Source organism: Ranitomeya imitator, chromosome 1 (genome assembly GCF_032444005.1).
Source record: "Ranitomeya imitator isolate aRanImi1 chromosome 1, aRanImi1.pri, whole genome shotgun sequence".
In the NCBI taxonomy this organism is placed as follows: domain Eukaryota; kingdom Metazoa; phylum Chordata; class Amphibia; order Anura; family Dendrobatidae; genus Ranitomeya; species Ranitomeya imitator.
In genome coordinates this window covers 565,932,994-565,956,699 of record NC_091282.1, presented here as the reverse complement: position 1 = coordinate 565,956,699, position 23,706 = coordinate 565,932,994, and the positions used below count along the sequence as shown (strand labels likewise).

At 47.3% G+C, this 23,706-nt stretch overlaps 1 protein-coding gene and 1 long non-coding RNA gene across 2 annotated transcripts in view; one reads left to right on the top strand and one right to left on the bottom strand.

Moving 5' to 3' along the window:
• Positions 1–3,697: 3,697 nt before the first annotated feature.
• Positions 3,698–6,763, bottom strand: LOC138679216 (uncharacterized). The gene is made up of 3 exons (XR_011321611.1): positions 6,714–6,763; positions 3,791–3,868; positions 3,698–3,715 (listed from the first exon to the last, which is right to left on the bottom strand). It is a non-coding gene; the product is annotated as an uncharacterized lncRNA (long non-coding RNA).
• Positions 6,710–23,706, top strand: part of LOC138679200 (cyclic AMP-responsive element-binding protein 3-like protein 3) — a 534,464-nt gene continuing 517,467 nt past the window's right edge. The window contains exon 1 of the mRNA XM_069767781.1: positions 6,710–7,056. Within this exon, the coding sequence (XP_069623882.1) occupies positions 6,943–7,056 (114 nt within the window). The 5' untranslated portion in view covers positions 6,710–6,942. The remainder of the gene's footprint in view (positions 7,057–23,706) is intronic.

Here is a 23,706-nt window from a genome sequence, read left to right as displayed (position 1 = left end):
GGGAGTAATGCTAGGGGGGATCTGGCACGGACATCCTTTACGTGCAGCTCTCTCTATGTGCTCCCCAGTCAGAGACGCGTACCTTAATCAGTACCGCGTCTGCCAGCCTTGCGCTGATGAGGATATACGCACATAGACTCCCCTGCCTACCTAGGGTTGCAATCTCGGGTCCCCCGAATTAGCCCAAAAATGGACTGTTGGTTTCTCAGGAGTTGTGGACTGAACAGTTGCAGACCTACACTAACTATTAGGCTGCCGTCACACTAGCAGTATTTGGTAAGTATTTTACATCAGTATTTGCAAGCTAAAACCAGGAGTGGGTGATAAATGCAGAAGTGGTGCATACAGTATGTTTCTATTATACTTTTCCTCTAATTGCTCCTCTCCTGGTTTTGGCTTACAAATATTGATGTAAAATACTGACCAAATACTGCTAGTGTGACGGCAGCCCTAGGGGTCATACTCACTTGCGAGCAAAACGGACGAGTGCAATCCAATAAAAAATCGGATTGCACTCTGACCAATGTTATTCAATAGGTGACATCTTATTTGCCATTTTTTTCTCCGCCGAAATCGGACTGAGAAAAAAAATCGCAGCATGCTGCGATTTGCTGCGAGTCTCGGAAGAGACTCGCCAATGCAAGTGAATGGGTGCGAGAAAAAAACAGGACCATTTACAGTGTTCTATGCCACTGAAAGGTAAGATATCTGTAAAAAACGGACGGAAAACGGATGGTCCGTATTCCGTCCGTTTTTTACAGATACCTTACCTTTCAGTGGCATAGAACACTGTAAATGGTCCTGTAAATGATTGTATAAAAATAGCTGCTGAGAAAAAAAACGCATTGCATACGGATGTCATACGGATGTAAAACGCATGGTGCGATTAAAAATCGCATTGAATTCGCATGACAATCGCATAGTTTGCAACCAATTTTCTCAGTCCAGATTACCAACCGTTTTTTTCCTCGCAAATTGGGTATGAGCCCTTAAAAGCATGATTCTGAACCTATCTCAGCAGCAGCTCTCCCTACACTCGCTAAGTCCGGAGCAGAGCCCTCATATACCTGATGACGCTGTGCGGCCAGCCAATCACTGTAATACTACAACAAAGATGGCTGCGGCGTTACAGTGCATGGCTGACAATTCCCGCACTGTCATTGGCTCTATAAAGAGCACCAGAATTGCAGGGCGGAGACCCGAGCTCCTGTCGAATATTCCCGGAAATACTCGGTGCTCGCCGAGTACACTGAGCATAGTGATACTCGGGCGAGTACCAAGTAGTGGCTAGCACGTTCGCTCAACATTAGTCACCTCCTATTAATTCTATTTCTACTCTGGTGAAATTGATGCCGCATTGGTGGTGACTGCCACTAATTTTTGTTAATGTGGAGAGCCCTGATTGGGTCTCTCCATCTGCTGGGTTGGCTGCAGTGGAAGAGATGTCGCTCCCCATTATACTATTTCTACTCTACTGAAATTGATGCCGCTTTGGTGGTGTCTGCCACTAATTTTTGGAAATGTGGAGAGTCCTGATTAGTTCTTTCCATCTGCTGGGTTGGCTGTAGCGGAAGAGATTTCGCTCCCCATTATACTATTTCCACTCTGGTGAAATTGATGGCACGTTGTTGGTGTCTGCCATCAATTTTGGAAATGTGAACACTCCTGGTTGGATCTCCATCTGCTGAGTTGGCTGTAGTGGAAGAGGTGTCAGTTCCTCTTATACTATTTCTACTCTCGTGAAATTGACAACATACGAGAACAAAACGGAGTTAAAGTCCATAAAATTTTCACAAATTTATTAATTACATACTAAATAGCCATAGTTGTATAAATACACAATTCATATTATATATTATATTAGATAACATAGAAAAAAAGGGGGGGTGGAGGTAGCAATGATGGAAACAACACAGCTTGGAGACTCCTGAGTGCCATATATTAATATTTAAAGTGCATAGTGCAAATCCCAAATGGGCCTAGAACTAGATGATTTATCTTACTACAGGAAAAAGTACTGGTCACTAATGACATATATCAAGCCCTGCGCACGGCTCAAAAAAGTCAAGTCAATAATGAAAGTAAAAAAAGAGACATGTGGGGATGTGGTGAACCCACGCTAGTTCTTACCCAGGTGTTGGCCCTAGGGGCCACAGCGAGGTTTTTTCCGTCTGCCAACACCTGGGTAAGAACTAGCGTGGGTTCACCACATCCCCACATGTCTCTTTTTTGACTTTCATTATTGACTTGACTTTTTTGAGCCGTGCGCAGGGCTTGATATATGTCATTAGTGACCAGTACTTTTTCCTGTAGTAAGATAAATCATCTAGTTCTAGGCCCATTTGGGATTTGCACTATGCATTTTAAATATTAATATATGGCATTCAGGAGCCTCCAAGCTGTGTTGTTTCCATCATTGCTACCTCCACCCCCCCTTTTTTTCTATGTTATCTAATATAATATATAATATGAATTGTGTATTTATACAACTATGGCTATTTAGTATGTAATTAATAAATTTGTGAAAATTTTATGGACTTTAACTCCGTTTTGTTCTCGTATGTTGCCAATTGTTGGAGTGTCCTCGTGGTATTAGTAAATCGGTATCTCCCTGAGAAGCTCCCCCACTGGGGTGTGAGCATGGTGGGGAAACCTGAACAGTTGTTTTTCAATTTGGGTTTTTTGTGTCTCGTGAAATTGAGCCCACTTTGGTCGTGTCAGGCTCTAATTTTTTTTAAATTTGAAGACTCAAGATTGTGTTTTCATCTGCAGTGTTGGCTGTAGTGGAAGAGGTGTCGGTCCCTATTATACTATTTCTACTGTGGTGAAATTGATGCCACTTTAGTAGTGTCTGCCCCTAATTTTTGGAAATGTGATGAGTCCTGAATGGGTCTCTCCGTCTGCTGGGTTAGCTATAGTGGAAGAGATTTCGCTCTCCATAATACTATTTCTACTCTTGTGAAATTGATGCCACTTTGTTGGTGTCTGCCACTAATTTTTTTAAATTTGAACACTTCTGGTTGGGTCTCCATCTGCTGAGTTGGCGCTTAGTTGTAAAAGGTGTCGTTCCCAATTATACTATTTCTGCTGTTGTGAAATTGATGCCACTTTGTTGGTGTCTGCTATAAATTTTTGGCAATGTGAAAACTCCTGGTTGGGTCTCTATCTGCTGGATTGGCTTTAATGGAAGAGGTGCCGGTTCCTGTTATATTATAAAATAAATAACTTGGCACTCAACTTGGTGGATAGTGATATTATAGAAAATCAATTTTTTATTACTTGAGTAGCAGTCCAGCAAAATAAACGTTTCGGTCAAACATATAGACCTTCTTCAGTAAACTGCATAAATGTATAACAGAACATGACAATTACAATGTCGAAAAATTAATAACAAAAAAGGTAAATCTCATAGTCTAGATATGTGATGGATGGGAGGGAAGGAAAGAGAGGTGGGGAAAAAAGGTAACATATTTACATACCCGACTGCTGTGGTGATGGTATATATAAGGCACTGATGTATGTGGAAATGATCCAATTGCGAGGTTAAATTGTAGGGCCTCAGACATGAAGGCCAATATCCTAAGATAGTGAAAAGGATATGAGAGGTGTTGTGCCATTGGTAATTTACAAGAAAGAAGAATCTAGGTGTACTAACCGAGCAAATGAGACTTGAGTGTATATGATCTCGTCCACAATGGGTATATGGAATAATTAACTGAAAGAATGGAATACTCATTATAGAATAGTGGAGCTGAACCACAGAGGAAATTTAGAGGAAAAGGAATCTCACCTATTATGGATGTTCGGAGAGATAAGGGATGCTAGGATGATCCCGAAACAAGGTATCGAACGGTATACCATAACATAGCTATAAGTTGGAAAGGAAAAGGAAATACTGTAATGTGGCCAAAGAATAGAAAGCTCAATACAGGATATAAATATTCTTCTCACCCTGGGGCACTGTGATCCTGGCCTAAATAGAGTATAGAGCCTGGGCAGCGGAAATCTAAATAAAGGGTACATTATAAGTATAATATATTAGGAGTAATCTTTACCAAAGGAGTAAGATAGGCTCACCTAATGCACAAAGTTACATGGAGAAAATTCCATAGAGGAGTAGCGATGCAGGTCCGCTCCTAAGAAATGGCAGGATATTAGGAAAAAGCCATAGGAGTAGGAGGTCAAAGATAGAGGCTGCTATATGACTCACCTGTTATATGTCTACTCTTGTTAAATTGTTACCACTTTGATGGTGTCAGGCTCTAATTTTTTTAAATTTGAAGGCTCCTGATTTTGTCTGCATCTGCTGGGTTTGCTGTAGTGAAAGAGATGTCGCTTCCCATTATACTATTTCTACCCTGGTGAAATTGATGCCACTCTGGTGATGTCTCATACTAATTTTAGGAAATATGGAGACTCCAGATTGGCAGATTGGGTCTCTTCATCTGCTGGGTTGGCTGTAGTGGAAGAAATGTCACTCCCCATTATACTATTTCTACTCTGGTGAAATTCATGCCACTTTGGTGATGTCAGGCCCTAATTTAAAAAAAAAAATTTAAGACTCCCGTTTGGTTCTCCAATCCATCTGCTGCATTGACTGTAGTGGAATAGGTGTCAGTCCCCATTATACTATTTCTACTCTATTGCAATTGATGCCACCTTGCTGGTTTCTGCTGTTATGATCTGGTGATTAAGGAGTGACATGTGACTAGCTCTGAGCAGGTGCTAGCTATACTGACCGCAGTCCCTAAGCTCAACACAACACTAGAAGTAACTGTGGGGGGTACCTGACACTCCCTAGACCCCTCGACAAAGCCTAAGAGCTAACTACCCCTAAAGACAGAAGCAGGAAAACTATCTTGCCTCAGAGAAAATCCCCAAAGGATAGATAGCCCCCCACATGTAATGTCTGTGAGAGGAGAAGGAAATGACATACGTAGTATGAAACAAGATTTAGCACAGGAGGCCACTTCTAGCTAGATAGAAAAAGTACAGAAAAGAGCACTGTGCGGTCAGTAAAAAAAAAATAGAAAAAGTCCACCGCAGAGAAATGCAAAAAGTCTCCACACCTAACTAAAGGTGTGGAGGGCAAACTCTGCTGCCCAGAGCTTCCAGCTAGCTGAATAGATTCATATTGATAAGCTGGACAAAAGAGCAAAAACTACAAAATGCTGATCAACAAAGTCCACAACAAGTGAACTGCAAAAAGACAAGCAAGGACTTAGCTTTGCAGAGCTGGTCAGAGTGTCAGGAAATCCTAAGAGCAATGACTCCAGGTAGGAACAATTGACAAATGGCAATTAATGAGAGAAAAGGCCAGACTAATATAGCCGAGCCAAGAAGACGATCAGTGAAAACAGCTGCAGAAGCTAAATCCAAGAAGCAGCCATACCACTCAAAACCACAGGAGGGAGCCCAAGAGCAGAACTCACAAAAATGCCACTTACAACCACCGGAGGGAGCCCAAGAGTGGAATTCACAACATTCTGCCACAAATTTTTGGAAATCTGTAGACTCCTGGTTTGGTCTACTACATGTGTGTTGCCAGTAGCAGTAGGCGTCTGAGACTGGTAGTCTCCACTTACTTTAAGTCAACTACTCCTGTTACTATAGTAGTCTTCAAAACTGGTATTTGTGACACCTGAGTGTGGCTGAGCATCAAATTAGGTTGAGCTGTTGTATGTAGTATCAGTGCTCCTAGCACAGCAGGCCTACACCGATCCCTCACCCACCTCATCTTAATTTGAGGTTCAATTCAAAGCTATAAATTCTGGCCCAAACAATGATACCTCATGCATGGCTGATTGCTGCCATACCATTCTAAAATGTGCGTTGTGGGAGAATTGAGACCACTTTTCTGCTGTCTGCTCCTAATTTGATGTGTTTTGGCAGCTTTTAGGAACGTTTGAAGGTGTTGTGCATGCTTTTGTTCTGCATCCCGTTGATTTCAATGGCGTTCTGCTCTGTTCGATGAATATTTGATGAATATATCTGTGAATATTACAAAATCGGTGATAGTATTACGAAGCCTACACTTAAATATTCGCTCATGTCTATTCCTCACCCATCCATTGTAGATTGTTTGTGTGACCTCGTTCGCAGGGCCCTCTCTCCTCTTGTACCAGTCAGTAACTCCTTTTCACATGTAAAGTGTCATGGAATAAATGGCACTAGAATATTAATTAATAATAATAATTATACTACTTGTATCCTGGATCGATTGATGCCACTTTCCTGGTGTCTGACTCTAATTTTTAAAAATTTGAAAGACTCCTGACTGGGTTTCCATCTTCTTGGTAGGCTGTTTTGGAAGAGGTATCAGTCCCCATTATACTAGTTGTACTCTACTGAAATCAGTGGTTTGAGGCCCTAATGTTTGGAAATTTGAAGACTCCTAATTGGGTTTCCGTCTGCTGGGTTGGCTGAGTTGGCTGTGGTAGAAAAGATGTCGGTCCCCATTATACTATTCCTACACTGGTGAAATTGATGCGACTTTGGTGGTATCTGCCCCTAACTTTTAGAAATGTGGAGACTCCTCATTGAGTCTCTATAGTGTCGGCACCTCAGGCTTCTGCTTCACACTCCCGGGAGAGACACTCTATCACCAATGCAGCCCCTGTCCTGCACTTCCTTCTTCCTCCACGTTTGCAAAATTGGCCATAGTAATCTGAACCAAACATTGAAATATCCACTCATCTCTAGCCGGCACGCACCTGTCCCACTTTGCTGGGTGAAGATGGCAGAGAACGCCAAGCATTCACAGTATGTCTGTCTTCAGTGCAGTACAGTAATTTATGTTAAAGGTCAAAGTAAAATCATCTAAAGGGACTTTGATCCGTGGTTTCACAAGCACTCTGTTACTTTATTCCTGCCTGGGGAATTATACTTCAGGGAAAGAAGAGAAGGAAAACAGAAGAAGAAAGGTGTTTTGGCGAAAGCTACATGAACTGTTTAGACAGAGAAACTAGCACACTCTTTGGGAATCCAAGAAATTGTTTGGATAAGAATAGACTTCAGGTGAATGAGTCTGTGAGAGACATGGAGGACAAGACCCAGGTATGTTTTAAGTCATTTTTTGTTCAGCTTTTTAAGTATTATTTAAAGGGAACCTGTTAGCAAGGATTGTGCACAGTAGCCTACAGACAGTGTCAGGTTGGTGCTGTTACACTGATTAAAATTTTATTTTGGTTGATGAAATCCATTTTGTGGTTGTTGTTTAATCTTTGTTTTCAGTTTTCAGTTAATGAGATTCTCGTGCTCTGGGGCGGCCTGTGGGGGGTCTTTAAGTGGTGCTCTGCTTAGATATTCATACTAATGGCTTATGACAGGTCGCTGAAACCTCAGTGACCTGCCCCCTATTTTACATACTGTAAATAATATGTATTGAAAAAAATCACATTCAGCAGGCATGCGCTGGCGGAGGTGCCTGCGCTGCTGCGTGATCGCATCTGTAATATGCGTTAAATTTTATTTAGCCATATACATTTATTCTGAAAAAAAATCTGTCTCCAAATGGCAGGTACTGTCAGTGCCATTTTGCTAGAGGATAAAAAATTGCTCCCAGCAAGATGGCTCTGCATCAATAGATTGTCAATAGATGCTACTGCGCAGGCACCATTTTGAAACAGAATTTATTTTGCAGAATAAATGTAAATGACTAAATAAAATAATTTAATGCATATTTCAGATGCCATTATGCTGCATAGTCAGCACAATCTTGCTGACAGGTTCCCTTTATAGCTCCAGTCTTCCTTTAACTATGGTAACATTAACTATCAAAATTTTAAAGGGTCCATTTAATTTACAAGAAACTAGAGAAATCATAGTCATCATAGACAAGTCTCAGAGCCAAAAGACACAAAGTAGTGCAGCTACTCAACTGAACATTATCGTTTTGATATTTTAGCAAACATTAAGGGTTTCAGCCCCAAAATACCACTGACTAAAACCTCTGACATGTTTTTATAACCCTGCTGTTCTGTTGGTCAAAAATGACCGACTTTGAACTTCAATATTCTTTAAAATATTCAAGATGCGGCTCTGAAACCCGTGGCCGACCGACCCATCCTCATTTAAGTCAATCAACCACAAGTTTCAGAACCGCATCTTGAACACCCCAAAAAATACCAAAGTTCAAAATAGGTCTCCCCAGACCGAACAGAACAGCAGGGTTTTAATATGGTAGATAAACTTCAGATATTTTTCACTAAATCACAGCAAGACAGACTGGCATTCAAGATTTTTAAACTAGGCTTATTTTGTTTTGCTAATCTAAATTTAAGTATGTGCAATTCAGCGCTACTAGATTTAAGACATTTAATTAATGTACAAAAATCTTTCTTTCAATTTAAAGGTATTAGGCAGAAAAAGATGCATAGTATAATGATTGTATCCTGTTCTTGCTGGTTTTTGTACATAGTAAATAATTTCAAATGGAATCTAGACCACCCATCAGCTTCACTGTCTGCCAATTGATTTTAGCGGATGACATGTAATGCCTCAATACAGACATGCTTTCCCAGGAATAGCAGCTTAAGGCTGGACACACACTAGTGATTTTAATATTGGTCCAATTTTGTTCCTGTAAAGTCTGATGAGTGTAATTCAAGTGTCATGCGTTTATCATGCGAGTACAAACAGACTTTTAAAACCTAGCATCCAATTTACATGCAAATGCAGTGCGATTGTTATTTGATTGAAATGCAATTTTAACATGAGCTTTCACATAGAAAAAAATTCTACGTCTATTACACATAGTTTTCAAAGCAAATATTCATTAAAACACTTATGTATATATATATATATATATATATATATATCTATAATATAACGCTGGGAGCGTCACTCTGTCCGAAGCCTCTATAGACTGCGCAAGCGCAAGCGCCGGCGCAGTCTGGGCCTCACAGAGCGACGCTCCCGGGAGATCGCGGTGTGCGTTCACACTGAACGCACACCGCGATCTCCAACAGAGAAGCAGGGACCGCCAGGAGGGTGAGTATCGGCCTATATTCACCTGTCCCCGTTCCATCGCTGCGCGCCGCCATCTTCCCGGTCTTCGGCCTGTGACCTTCAGTTCAGAGGGCGCGATGACGCGCTTAATGCGCGCCGGCGCCGCCCTCTGACTGAACAGTCACAGCCAGGAGACCGGGAAGATGGCGGCGCGCAGCGATGGAACGGGGACAGGTGAATATAGTAAGTGCTGGGGGGGCCTGAGCTGGCGGCGATACCGGCACCTGACCCCCACAGCGCGCCGGTGTCCCCGCCTGCTCAGGCCCCCCAGCACTCGGCGCTGAGCGGGTCAGAGGCAGTATGGGTACGCAGGATGCAGCAGCACATAAGGATGGGGACGCAGGATGGAGCAGCACATGAGGATGGGGACGCAGGATGGGAGCAGCACATAAGGATGGGGACGCAGGATGGAGCAGCACATAAGGATGGGGATGCAGGATGGAGCAGCACATAAGGATGGGGAGGCAGGATGGAGCAGCACATAAGGATGGGGACGCAGGATGGAGCAGCACATAAGGATGGGGACGCAGGATGGAGCAGCACATAAGGATGGGGACGCAGGATGGAGCAGCACATGAGGATGGGGACGCAGGATGGAGCAGCACATGAGGATGGGGACGCAGGATGGGAGCAGCACATAAGGATGGGGACGCAGGATGGAGCAGCACATAACAGTATGGGGACGCAGGATGGAGCAGCACATAAGGATGGGGATGCAGGATGGAGCAGCACATGAGGATGGGGACGCAGGATGGGAGCAGCACATAAGGATGGGGACGCAGGATGGAGCAGCACATAAGGATGGGGACGCAGGATGGAGCAGCACATAAGGATGGGGACGCAGGATGCAGCAGCACATAAGGATGGGGACGCAGGATGGAGCAGCACATAAGGATGGGGATGCAGGATGGAGCAGCACATAAGGATGGGGACGCAGGATGGAGCAGCACATAAGGATGGGGACGCAGGATGGAGCAGCACAAAAGGATGGGGACGCAGGATGGAGCAGCACATAAGGATGGGGACGCAGGATGGAGCAGCACATAACAGTATGGGGACGCAGGATGGAGCAGCACATGAGGATGGGGACGCAGGATGGAGCAGCACATAAGGATGGGGATGCAGGATGGAGCAGCACATAAGGATGGGGACGCAGGATGCAGCAGCACATGAGGATGGGGACGCAGGATGGGAGCAGCACATAAGGATGGGGACGCAGGATGCAGCAGCACATAAGGATGGGGACGCAGGATGGAGCAGCACATAACAGTATGGGGACGCAGGATGGAGCAGCACATAAGGATGGGGACGCAGGATGGAGCAGCACATAAGGATGGGGACGCAGGATGCAGCAGCACATAAGGATGGGGACGCAGGATGGGAGCAGCACATAAGGATGGGGACGCAGGATGGAGCAGCACATAAGGATGGGGACGCAGGATGGAGCAGCACATAAGGATGGGGATGCAGGATGGAGCAGCACATAAGGATGGGGACGCAGGATGGAGCAGCACATAAGGATGGGGACGCAGGATGGAGCAGCACATAAGGATGGGGACGCAGGATGGAGCAGCACATAAGGATGGGGACGCAGGATGGAGCAGCACATAACAGTATGGGGACGCAGGATGGAGCAGCACATGAGGATGGGGACGCAGGATGGAGCACCACATAAGGATGGGGATGCAGGATGGAGCAGCACATAAGGATGGGGACGCAGGATGGAGCAGCACATGAGGATGGGGACGCAGGATGGGAGCAGCACATAAGGATGGGGACGCAGGATGCAGCAGCACATAAGGATGGGGACGCAGGATGGAGCAGCACATAACAGTATGGGGACGCAGGATGGAGCAGCACATAAGGATGGGGACGCAGGATGGAGCAGCACATAAGGATGGGGACGCAGGATGCAGCAGCACATAAGGATGGGGACGTAGGATGGGAGCAGCACATAAGGATGGGGACGCAGGATGGAGCAGCACATAAGGATGGGGACGCAGGATGGAGCAGCACATAAGGATGGGGACGCAGGATGCAGCAGCACATAAGGATGGGGACGCAGGATGGGAGCAGCACATAATGATGGGGACGCAGGATGGAGCAGCACATAAGGATGGGGACGCAGGATGGAGCAGCACATAAGGATGGGGACGCAGGATGGAGCAGCACATAAGGATGGGGACGCAGGATGGAGCAGCACATAAGGATGGGGACGCAGGATGCAGCAGCACATAAGGATGGGGACGCAGGATGGAGCAGCACATAAGGATGGGGACGCAGGATGGAGCAGCACATAAGGATGGGGACGCAGGATGGAGCAGCACATAAGGATGGGGACGCAGGATGCAGCAGCACATAAGGATGGGGACGCAGGATGGAGCAGCACATAAGGATGGGGACGCAGGATGGGAGCAGCACATAAGGATGGGGACGCAGGATGGAGCAGCACATGAGGATGGGGACGCAGGATGGAGCAGCACATAAGGATGGGGACGCAGGATGCAGCAGCACATAAGGATGGGGACGCAGGATGGAGCAGCACATAAGGATGGGGACATAGGATGCAGCAGCACATAAGGATGGGGACGCAGGATGGAGCAGCACATAACAGTATGGGGACGCAGGATGGAGCAGCACATAAGGATGGGGACGCAGGATGGAGCAGCACATAAGGATGGGGACGCAGGATGGAGCAGCACATAAGGATGGGGACGCAGGATGGAGCAGCACATAAGGATGGGGACGCAGGATGCAGCAGCACATAAGGATGGGGACGCAGGATGGAGCAGCACATAAGGATGGGGACGCAGGATGGAGCAGCACATAAGGATGGGGACGCAGGATGGAGCAGCACATAAGGATGGGGACGCAGGATGCAGCAGCACATAAGGATGGGGACGCAGGATGGAGCAGCACATAAGGATGGGGACGCAGGATGGAGCAGCACATAAGGATGGGGACGGAGGATGGAGCAGCACATAAGGATGGGGACGCAGGATGGAGCAGCACATAAGGATGGGGACGCAGGATGGAGCAGCACATAAGGATGGGGACGCAGGATGCAGCAGCACATAAGGATGGGGACGCAGGATGGAGCAGCACATAAGGATGGGGACGCAGGATGGAGCAGCACATAAAGATGGGGACGCAGGATGGAGCAGCACATAAGGATGGGGACGCAGGATGGAGCAGCACATAAGGATGGGGACGCAGGATGGAGCAGCACATAAGGATGGGGAAGCAGGATGGAGCAGCACATAAGGATGGGGACGCAGGATGGAGCAGCACATAAGGATGGGGACGCAGGATGGAGCAGCACATAAGGATGGGGACGCAGGATGGAGCAGCACATAAGGATGGGGACGCAGGATGGAGCAGCACATAAGGATGGGGACGCAGGATGGAGCAGCACATAACAGGATGGGGACGCAGGATGGAGCAGCACATAAGGATGGGGACGCAGGATGGGAGCAGCACATAAGGATGGGGACGCAGGATGGAGCAGCACATAACAGGATGGGGACGCAGGATGGGAGCAGCACATAAGGATGGGGACGCAGGATGGAGCAGCACATAAGGATGGGGACGCAGGATGGAGCAGCACATAAGGATGGGGACGCAGGATGCAGCATGAACATAAGGATGGGGCCGCAGGATGCAGCATGAACATAAGGATGGGGACGCAGGATGCAGCATGAACATAAGGATGGGGACGCAGGATGGAGCAGCACATAAGGATGGGGACGCAGGATGGAGCAGCACATAAGGATGGGGACGCAGGATGGAGCAGCACATAAGGATGGGGAAGCAGGATGGAGCAGCACATAAGGATGGGGACGCAGGATGGAGCAGCACATAAGGATGGGGACGCAGGATGGAGCAGCACATAAGGATGGGGACGCAGGATGGAGCAGCACATAAGGATGGGGACGCAGGATGGAGCAGCACATAAGGATGGGGACGCAGGATGGAGCAGCACATAACAGGATGGGGACGCAGGATGGAGCAGCACATAAGGATGGGGACGCAGGATGGGAGCAGCACATAAGGATGAGGATGCAGGATGGAGCAGCACATAACAGGATGGGGACGCAGGATGGGAGCAGCACATAAGGATGGGGACGCAGGATGGAGCAGCACATAAGGATGGGGACGCAGGATGGAGCAGCACATAAGGATGGGGACGCAGGATGCAGCATGAACATAAGGATGGGGACGCAGGATGCAGCATGAACATAAGGATGGGGACGCAGGATGCAGCATGAACATAAGGATGGGGACGCAGGATGGGAGCAGCACATAAGGATGGGGACGCAGGATGCAGCAGCACATAAGGATGGGGACGCAGGATGCAGCATGAACATAAGGATGGGGACGCAGGATGGGAGCAGCACATAAGGATGGGGACGCAGGATGCAGCAGCACATAAGGATGTGGACGCAGGATGCAGCAGCACATAAGGATGGGGACGCAGGATGGAGCAGCGCATGACAGGATGGGGACGCATGATGGAGCATCGCATGACAGGATGGGGACGCAGGATGGAGCAGCACATGACAGGATGGGGACGCAGGATGGGAGCAGCGCATCACAGGATGGGAGCAGCGCATCACAGGATGGGGACGCAGGATGGGAGCAGCGCATGACAGGATGGGGACGCAGGATGGGAGCAGCGCATGACAGGAAGGGGAACGCAGGATGGAGCAGCACATGACAGGATGGGGACGCAGGATGGAGCAGCGCATGACAGGATGGGGACGCAGGATGGAGCAGCACATGACAGGATGGGGACGCAGGATGGAGCAGCGCATGACAGGATGGGGACGCAGGATGGAGCAGCACATAAGGATGGGGACGCAGGATGGAGCAGCACATAAGGATGGGGACGCAGGATGGAGCAGCACATAAGGATGGGGACGCAGGATGGAGCAGCACATAACAGGATGGGGACGCAGGATGGAGCAGCACATAAGGATGGGGACGCAGGATGGGAGCAGCACATATGGATGGGGACGCAGGATGGAGCAGCACATAACAGGATGGGGACGCAGGATGGGAGCAGCATATAAGGATGGGGACGCAGGATGGAGCAGCACATAAGGATGGGGACGCAGGATGGAGCAGCACATAAGGATGGGGACGCAGGATGCAGCATGAACATAAGGATGGGGACGCAGGATGCAGCATGAACATAAGGATGGGGACGCAGGATGCAGCATGAACATAAGGATGGGGACGCAGGATGGAGCAGCACATAAGGATGGGGACGCAGGATGGAGCAGCACATAAGGATGGGGACGCAGGATGGAGCAGCACATAAGGATGGGGAAGCAGGATGGAGCAGCACATAAGGATGGGGACGCAGGATGGAGCAGCACATAAGGATGGGGACGCAGGATGGAGCAGCACATAAGGATGGGGACGCAGGATGGAGCAGCACATAAGGATGGGGACGCAGGATGGAGCAGCACATAAGGATGGGGACGCAGGATGGAGCAGCACATAACAGGATGGGGACGCAGGATGGAGCAGCACATAAGGATGGGGACGCAGGATGGGAGCAGCACATAAGGATGAGGATGCAGGATGGAGCAGCACATAACAGGATGGGGACGCAGGATGGGAGCAGCACATAAGGATGGGGACGCAGGATGGAGCAGCACATAAGGATGGGGACGCAGGATGGAGCAGCACATAAGGATGGGGACGCAGGATGCAGCATGAACATAAGGATGGGGACGCAGGATGCAGCATGAACATAAGGATGGGGACGCAGGATGCAGCATGAACATAAGGATGGGGACGCAGGATGGGAGCAGCACATAAGGATGGGGACGCAGGATGCAGCAGCACATAAGGATGGGGACGCAGGATGCAGCATGAACATAAGGATGGGGACGCAGGATGGGAGCAGCACATAAGGATGGGGACGCAGGATGCAGCAGCACATAAGGATGTGGACGCAGGATGCAGCAGCACATAAGGATGGGGACGCAGGATGGAGCAGCGCATGACAGGATGGGGACGCATGATGGAGCAGCGCATGACAGGATGGGGACGCAGGATGGAGCAGCACATGACAGGATGGGGACGCAGGATGGGAGCAGCGCATCACAGGATGGGAGCAGCGCATCACAGGATGGGGACGCAGGATGGGAGCAGCGCATGACAGGATGGGGACACAGGATGGGAGCAGCGCATGACAGGAAGGGGAACGCAGGATGGAGCAGCACATGACAGGATGGGGACGCAGGATGGAGCAGCGCATGACAGGATGGGGACGCAGGATGGAGCAGCACATGACAGGATGGGGACGCAGGATGGAGCAGCGCATGACAGGATGGGGACGCAGGATGGAGCAGCACATACCATGATGGAGACAATATACCAATATAAATGCTCGCCACCTGGGCGTAGAACGGGTTCAATAGCTAGTATATATATATATATACATACAGCTCTGGCTAAAGTTAAGAGACCACTGCAAAATTTTCAGTTTCTCTGATTTTTCTCTTTATAGGTATATTTTTGAGTAAAATGTAAATTGTTCTTTTTTTCTATAAACTACTGACAACATGTCTCCGAAGTTCCAAGCAATAAATTTTGTATTTATTTTCTGAAAATGAGAAATGGTCAAAATAATGAAAAAATGCATTGCTTGTAGACCTCAAATAATGCAACAACAAAAAAACAAGTTCATAATCATTTAGAAACAACAATACTAATGTTTTAACTCGGGAAGAGTTTAGAAATCAATATTTTATGGAATAATCATTATTTTTAATCACAGCTTTCATTCGTCTTGTCACAAGCCATCAAACAAAGAAGAACTGCTTAAATTTTTGTACCAGGAGTGGCATAAGGTCACCCAAAAGTGTGAAAGACTAGTGGAAAGCATGTCAAGATGCATGAAAGATGTGATTAAAAATCATGGTTATTCCACAAAGCAGCTGCAGGCTGATATTAATAGTCTAGGAAGGGGCCATGGATAACATCAGCTCTCATTTATAAGATGCGCCAATTCAGGCACTTAGTCTCGCTCTTCCCATTTGCCCTGATGTGGTGGCAAGTGGGGTAATAATTGGGGGGTTGATGTCACCTTTGTATTGTCCGGTGACATCAAGCCCAGAGGTTAGTAATGGAGAGGCATCTATAAGACCCTCTATTATTAACCCCATAGTCATATTGAATAAAAAAAAAAAACACACCCAGAATAAAGACCTTTAATTTAAAGAATGATGTGAGATAGGAGTGCGGTCGTTGGGGAGCACTGAGAATAGGATCCCAAAGGGTATAATTGTTTGAAGGCAAGATAAGTGAAGACAGCCAGCCTCCAACAGCTCCAGACTTGTTCCCTCAGCAGAGGGAAGGAGAGATAAGATGCAGAAAAACACGGTCAAAGGAGCGCTCAGGACAAGGTTGCAAGGGCAAATCCTTTATTCCACAACGCGTTTCAATGGCAAGTCGCTGTCTTCATCAGGTGCAAGATCTTGTCACCTCTTGAAACACGTTGTGGAATAAAGAATTTGCCCTTGCGACCTTTTCTTGAGCGCTCCTTTGACCATATTTTTCTGCATCTTATCTTTAATTGAAAGAATGACACCGACTCATTTAATTAATCTAAATTAAACCATACTTACAACATCAACTATTACAGTGACGCCATTATCCCCTGTAAGAGAATTAAAGTAATAAACAACAAAATTCCTCACCTGTCCGATGACAAGATAATAATCCATTTGTCCCACAATGGGTTTAGCTTTGCTACATCTAGATGGCAGGCTGCATGGTTGCATGATGCGACTATACAGTCTCCCATCCATTTGAGATACTGAGCTGCGTGTGTTCAGTGTTTCCCGGTGAACTCCTATTACACGCTCACGGTGCTGTCAGAAAAGTCCTGGAAGTTCACAGCGTATTAACTCAGTTCACCTATCTGACGTCAGTGCAAGTGCTGTTAGATATGTTTAATTGGCTGTGAACTCCCAGGACCTTTCTGACAGCACCATGAGCGTGATAACTTTCTCATGCTCACGGTGACGTCAGTCAGGTAATAGGAGTTCACCGGGAGACACTGAGAACACTGCTCAGTGTCTCTGTTAGATGTCAGGCTGTATGGTCACATCATGCAACCATGCAGCCTGGCATCTAGATGTAGCATAGCTAGAGCCGTCGTGGGACAAATGGATTATTATCTTCTCAGCGGACATGTGAGGAATTTTGATTATTATTTAATATTGTCTTGCAGTAGATAATGACATCACTGAAATGGGTGATGTCGTAAGTATGGTTTAACCCCTTCCCGACCCATGACGCCACATAGGCGTCATGAAAGTCGGTGCCAATCCGACCCATAATGCCTATGTGACGTCATGGAAAGATCGCGTCCCTGCAGATCGGGTGAAAGGGTTAACTCCCATTTCACCCGATCTGCAGGGACAGGGGGAGTGGTAGTACAGCCCAGGGGGGGTACAGGGGGGCCCCGTGGCTACGATCGCTCTGATTGGCTGTTGAAAGTGAAACTGCCAATCAGAGCGATTTGTAATATTTCAGCTATTAAAACTGGTGAAATATTACAATCCAGCCATGGCCGATGCTGCAATATCATCGGCCATGGCTGGAAACACTGATGTGTAGGGCTAGGGTTAGGGCTAGGGTTAGGGCTAGGGTTAGGGTTAGGGTTTCGGTATGTGCACACGTATTCTGGTCCTCTGCGGATTTTTCTGATGCGGATTTATGGCGGATTTACCGCGTTTTTTCTGCACATTTCACTGCGGTTTTACAACTGCGATTTTCTATTTGAGCAGTTGTAAAACCGCTGCGGAATCCGCACAAAGAAGTGACATGCTGCGGAATGTAAACCGCTGCGTTTCCGTGCAGTTTTTCCGCAGCATGTGTACAGCGATTTTTGTTTCCCATAGGTTTGCATTGAACTGTAAACTTATGGGAAACTGCTGCGGATCCGCAGCGTGTGCACATACCTTTAGAATTAGGCCATGTGCACACGGTGCGGATTTGGCTGCGGATCCGCAGCAGTGATCCATCAGGTTTACAGTACCATGTAAACCTATGGAAGACCAAATCCGCTGTGCCCATGGTGCGGAAAATACCGCGCGGAAACGCTGCGTTGTATTTTCCGCAGCATGTCAATTCTTTGTGCGGATTCCGCAGCGTTTTACACCTGTTCCTCAATAGGAATCCGCAGGTGAAATCCGCACAAAAAACACCGGAAATCCGCGGAAAATCCGCAGGTAAAACGCAGTGCCTTTTACCCGCGGATTTTTCAAAAAATGATGCTGAAAAATCTCACACGAATCCGCAACGTGGGCACATAGCCTTAGGGTTAGGGTTGGAATTAGGGTTGTGGTTAGGGTTAGGGGTGTGTTGGGGTTAGGGTTGTGGTTAGGGGTGTGTTGGGGTTAGGGGTGTGATTAGGGTTATGGCTACAGTTGGGATTAGGGTTAGGGGTGTGGAGGGGTTAGTGCTGGAGGTAGAATTGAGGGGTTTCCACTGTTTAGGCACATCAGGGGTCTCCAAACGCAACATGGCGCCACCATTGATTCCAGCCAATCTCGTATTCAAAAAGTCAAATGGTGCTCCCTCAATTCCGAGCCCCGACGTGTGCCCAAACAGTGGTTTACCCCCACATATGGGGTACGAGCATACTCAGGATAAACTGCGCAACAATTACTGGGGTCCAATTTATCGTGTTACCCTTGTAAAAATAAAAAAATGCTTGCTAAAACATCATTTTTGAGGAAAGAAAAATGATTTTTTATTTTCACGGCTCTGCGTTGTAAACGTCTGTGAAGCACTTGGGGGTTCAAAGTGCTCACCACATGTCTAGATAAGTTCCTTGGGGGGTCTAGTTTCTAAAATGGGGTCACTTGTGGGGGGTTTCAACTGTTTAGGAACACCAGGGGCTCTGCAAACGCAACGTGACTCCCGCAGACCATTCCATCAAATTCTGCATTTCAAAAGTCACTACTTCCCTTCTGAGCCCCGACGTGTGCCCAAACAGTGGTTTACCTCCACACATGGGGTATCAGCGTACTCAGGAGAAACTGGACAACAACTTTTGGTGTCCAATTTCTCCTGTAACCCTTGGGAAAATAAAAAATTCTGGGCTAAATAATTATTTTTGAGGAAAGAAAACGTATTTATTATTTTCACGGTTCTGCATTATAAACTTCTATGAAGCACTTGGGGGTTCAAAGTGCTCACCACACATCTAGATAAGTTCCTTTCGGGGTCTAGTTTCCAAAATGGGGTCACTTGTGGGGGGTTTCTACTGTTTAGCTACATCAGGGGCTCTGCAAACGTAACGTGACGCCCGCAGAGCATTCCATCAAAGTCTGCATTTCAAAACGTCACTACTTTAATTCCGAGCCCCGGCATGTGCCCAAACAGTAGTTTACCCCCACATATGGGGTATCACCGTACTCAGGAGAAACTGGACAACAAATATTGGTGTCAAATTTCTCCTGTTACCCTTGGGAAAATTAAAAAATTCTGAGCTAAATAATTATTTTTGAGGAAAGAAAACGTATTTATTATTTTCATGGCTCTGCATTATAAACTTCTGTGAAGCACTCGGGGGTTCAAAGTGCTCACCACACATGTAGATAAGTTCCTTTCGGGGTCTAGTTTCCAAAATGGGGTCATTTGTGGGGGGTTTCTACTGTTTAGCCACATCAGGGGCTCTGCAAACGCAACGTGACGCCCGCAGAGCATTTCATCATAGTCTGCATTTCAAAACGTCACTACTTCAATTCCGAGCCCCGGCATGTGCCCAAACAGTAGTTTACCCCCACATATGGGGTATCACCGTACTCAGGAGAAACTGGACAGCAAATATTGGGGTCAAATTTCTCCTGTTACCCTTGGGAAAATTAAAAAATTCTGGGCTAAATAATTATTTTTGAGGAAAGAAAACGTATTTATTATTTTCACGGCTCTGCATTATAAACTTCTGTGAAGCACTTGGGGGTTCAAAGTGCTCACCACACATCTAGATAAGTTCCTTTCGGGATCTAGTTTCCAAAATGGGGTAATTTGTGGGGGGTTTCTACTGTTAAGCCACATCAGGGGCTCTGCAAACGCAACGTGACGCCCACAGAGCATTCCATCAAAGTCTGCATTTCAAAACGTCACTACTTCACTTCCGAGCCCCGGCATGTGCCCAAACAGTGGTTTACCCCCACATGTGGGGTATCAGCGTACTCAGGAGAAACTTGACAACAACTTTTGGGGTCAAATTTCTCCTGTTACCCTTGGGAAAATAAAAAATTGCAGGCTAAAAGATCATTTTTGAGAAAATAATTTTTTTTATTTTATTTTCATGGCTCTGCGTTATAAACTTCTGTGAAGCACTTGGGGGTTCAAAGTCCTCACCACACATCTAGATTAGTTCCTTTGGGGGTCTAGTTTCCAAAATAGGGTCATTTGTGAGGCATCTCAAATGTTTAGGCACACAGGGGCTCTCCAAACGTGACATGGTGTCCGCTAATGATTGGAGCTAATTTTCCATTTAAAAAGCCAAATGGCGTGCCTTCCCTTCCGAGCCCTGCCGTGCACCCAAACAGTGGTTTACCCCCACATATGGGGTATCAGCGTACTCAGGACAAACTGGACAACAACATTTGGGGTCCAATTTCTCCTATTACCCTTGGAAAAATAGGAAATTCCAGGCTAAAAAATCATTTTTGAGGAAAGAAAAATTATTTTTTATTTTCATGGCTCTGCGTTATAAACTTCTGTGAAGCACCTGGGGGCTTAAAGTGCTCAATATGCATCTAGATAAGTTCCTTGGGGGGTCTAGTTTCCAAAATGGGGTCACTTGTGGGGGAGCTCCAATGTTTAGGCACACAGGGGCTCTCCAAACGCGACATGGTGTCCGCTAACAATTGGAGCTAATTTTCCATTAAAAAAGTCAAATGGCGCGCCTTCCCTTCCGATCCCTGCCGAGTGCCCAAACAGTGGTTTACCCCCACATGTGAGGTATCGGCGTACTTGGGAGAAATTGCCCAACAAATTTTATGATCCATTTTATCCTATTGCCCATGTGAAAATGAAAAAATTGAGGCGAAAAGAATTTTTTTCTGAAAAAAAGTACTTTTTCATTTTTACAGATCAATTTGTGAAGCACCTGAGGGTTTAAAGTGCTCACTAAGCATATAGATAAGTTCCTTGGGGGGTCTAGTTTCCAACATGGGGTCACTTGTGGGGGAGCGCCAATGTTTAGGCACACAGGGTCTCTCCAAACGCGACATGGTGTCCGCTAACGATGGAGATAATTTTTCATTCAAAAAGTCAAATGGCGCTCCTTCCCTTCCGAGCCTTACTGTAAGTATTCGGACAGAAATCCGAGAGTGGACCCTCTGGGTCGTGACTCTAGAGCCCCCGGGGTCGAGCGGACCAGATGGAATCACCCCCTATACAGGGAGTGTTAGGAGCAGGACCTCGGGGGAATGGAGACACAACAGCTAGAGCCAAAGGGACGACCCAAAATAAAGAGGGAAACCACAGGCTATAAGGATGGCAGGGAATAATAGGAAAACAAGACTTAACTGAAAGAATGTCTGGAACACGGAACGGCAGGACACAGCAGGAACACGGACCGGCAGGATACAACAGGAACACGGACTGGCGGGATACAGCAGGAACACGGACTGGCAGGACACAGCAGGAACACGGACTGGCAGGATACAGCAGGAACATGGACTGGCAGAATACAGCAGGAACACGGACAGGCAGGATACAGCAGGAACACGGACTGGCAGAATACAGCAGGAACACGGACTGGCAGAATACAGCAGGAACACGGACTGGCAGAATACAGCGACAAAGCAAGGACTGGGCTGAGAAAAGACACTGGTACAGGGGAGCCTAGGGCATAGGGACACTGACGGCAGACAGTGCACCTACAAAGCAAAGGCGTCTTACCTAGGAAGACACCGGGAAGAAATACCCGATGGGCGCCGCCATGTTGGGGCGGAGCCACCGGGTCGCGACCTCCCAGAAGGCTCAGCGACGGGGGAGACGCGACCGCGCATGCGCGAAGAGACCAGACGCTGAGAGCCGGCGAAGGAGGAGGCAGAGCGGCGCGGGACAGGATCGTGAGCGCGCCGAGGGATGGGAGAAGCCGGGTAAGTATGTGCGGGCGTGACAGTACCCCCCTCCTTAGTCCCCCTCCTTTTAAGGCTAGAAAGGAATCTTTTCATGATAAGGGGAGCGTTGATGTTCTCTCGGGGCTCCCAGGACCTCTCCTCAGGGCCAAATCCCTCCCAATCAATCAAAAAATAAGTTTTACCCCTAACTACTTTTTTGGCAAGAATATCTTTAACATTAAAGATTCCATCAGAAGTACAGAGCTGAGGAGAGGAAGAGGTAGCGGAGTGAAAACAATTAAAGACTGCGGGTTTAAGAAGAGACACATGGAAGGCATTGGGGATGCGCAAAGAGGCAGGTAGCTTCAACTTATAAGAGACATCATTAATGCGACTCAAGATAGGAAAAGGACCAATGTAGCGAGGACCCAGTTTGTAAGAGGGAATTTTAAGCTTGATATAGCGAGAGGAGAGCCAAACTTTATCACCCGGAGAATATGGCGGAGCATCCAAACGCTTCTTGTCAGCAAACCTTTTCATATTAAGGCTAGCTTTCTCAAGAGCCACTTTGGTCTCATTCCAAATCGTAGAGAATTCCCGGGACAAGAAATCCGCTGCCGGTACCCCCGAGGAAAGAGAAACAGGAAGAGGAATGTTCGGATGTTGACCATAGACTACGAAAAAGGGAGATTTGGAGGAAGACTCGCTGGGAAGATTGTTGTAAGAGAATTCAGCCCAAGGGAGAAGAGAGACCCAGTCATCTTGGTGTGCATTGGTGAAGTGTCGCAGATATGTAGTCAGAACTTGATTAACTCGCTCCACTTGTCCGTTGGACTGAGGGTGATAGGCGGAAGAGAAGTCCAAGTTAACCTTTAATAGACTGCAGAGAGCTCTCCAAAAACGTGAGGTAAATTGTACTCCACGGTCTGAGACAATATGATGTGGAAAACCATGAAGACGGAAGACTTGGTGTAAAAAGATCTTTGCCAACTCAGGAGCGGAAGGCAGACCAGGCAAAGCGATGAAGTGAGCCATTTTAGAGAACCGATCTACAACAACCAAGATGACAGAGCAATTCAAGGAAGAAGGTAGATCAGTGATGAAGTCCATAGCGATATGACTCCATGGAACGGAAGGCACAGGCAGAGGATGCAGGAGACCGAAGGGAAGCTGCCTAGGGACTTTATTTTTAGCACAAGAAGGACAAGAAGCGATGAATTTGGTGACGTCTTGACGGAGAGATGGCCACCAGTAGTGCCGAGAGATAAGAGACAGTGTCTTCTTGACTCCTACATGTCCTGCAATTTTGGAGGAGTGACCCCAACGTAAAACTCTCTCCTTGTCTTGATTAGCCACAAGAGTCTTGCCAGGAGGAGTAGGAATCACTCTTAGAGGAGCAAGAGTGACGATCCTCGCAGGATCAATGATGTGAGCCGGAGAATCCTCCATGTCCTGAGGTTGAAAGGATCTCGAAAGAGCATCTGCTTTGACATTCTTATTTCCAGGTCGGAAATGAAGTTCAAACTCAAATCGTCCGAAGAATAAAGACCATCTGGCTTGTCGTGGATTTAGTCTTTGGGCAGAC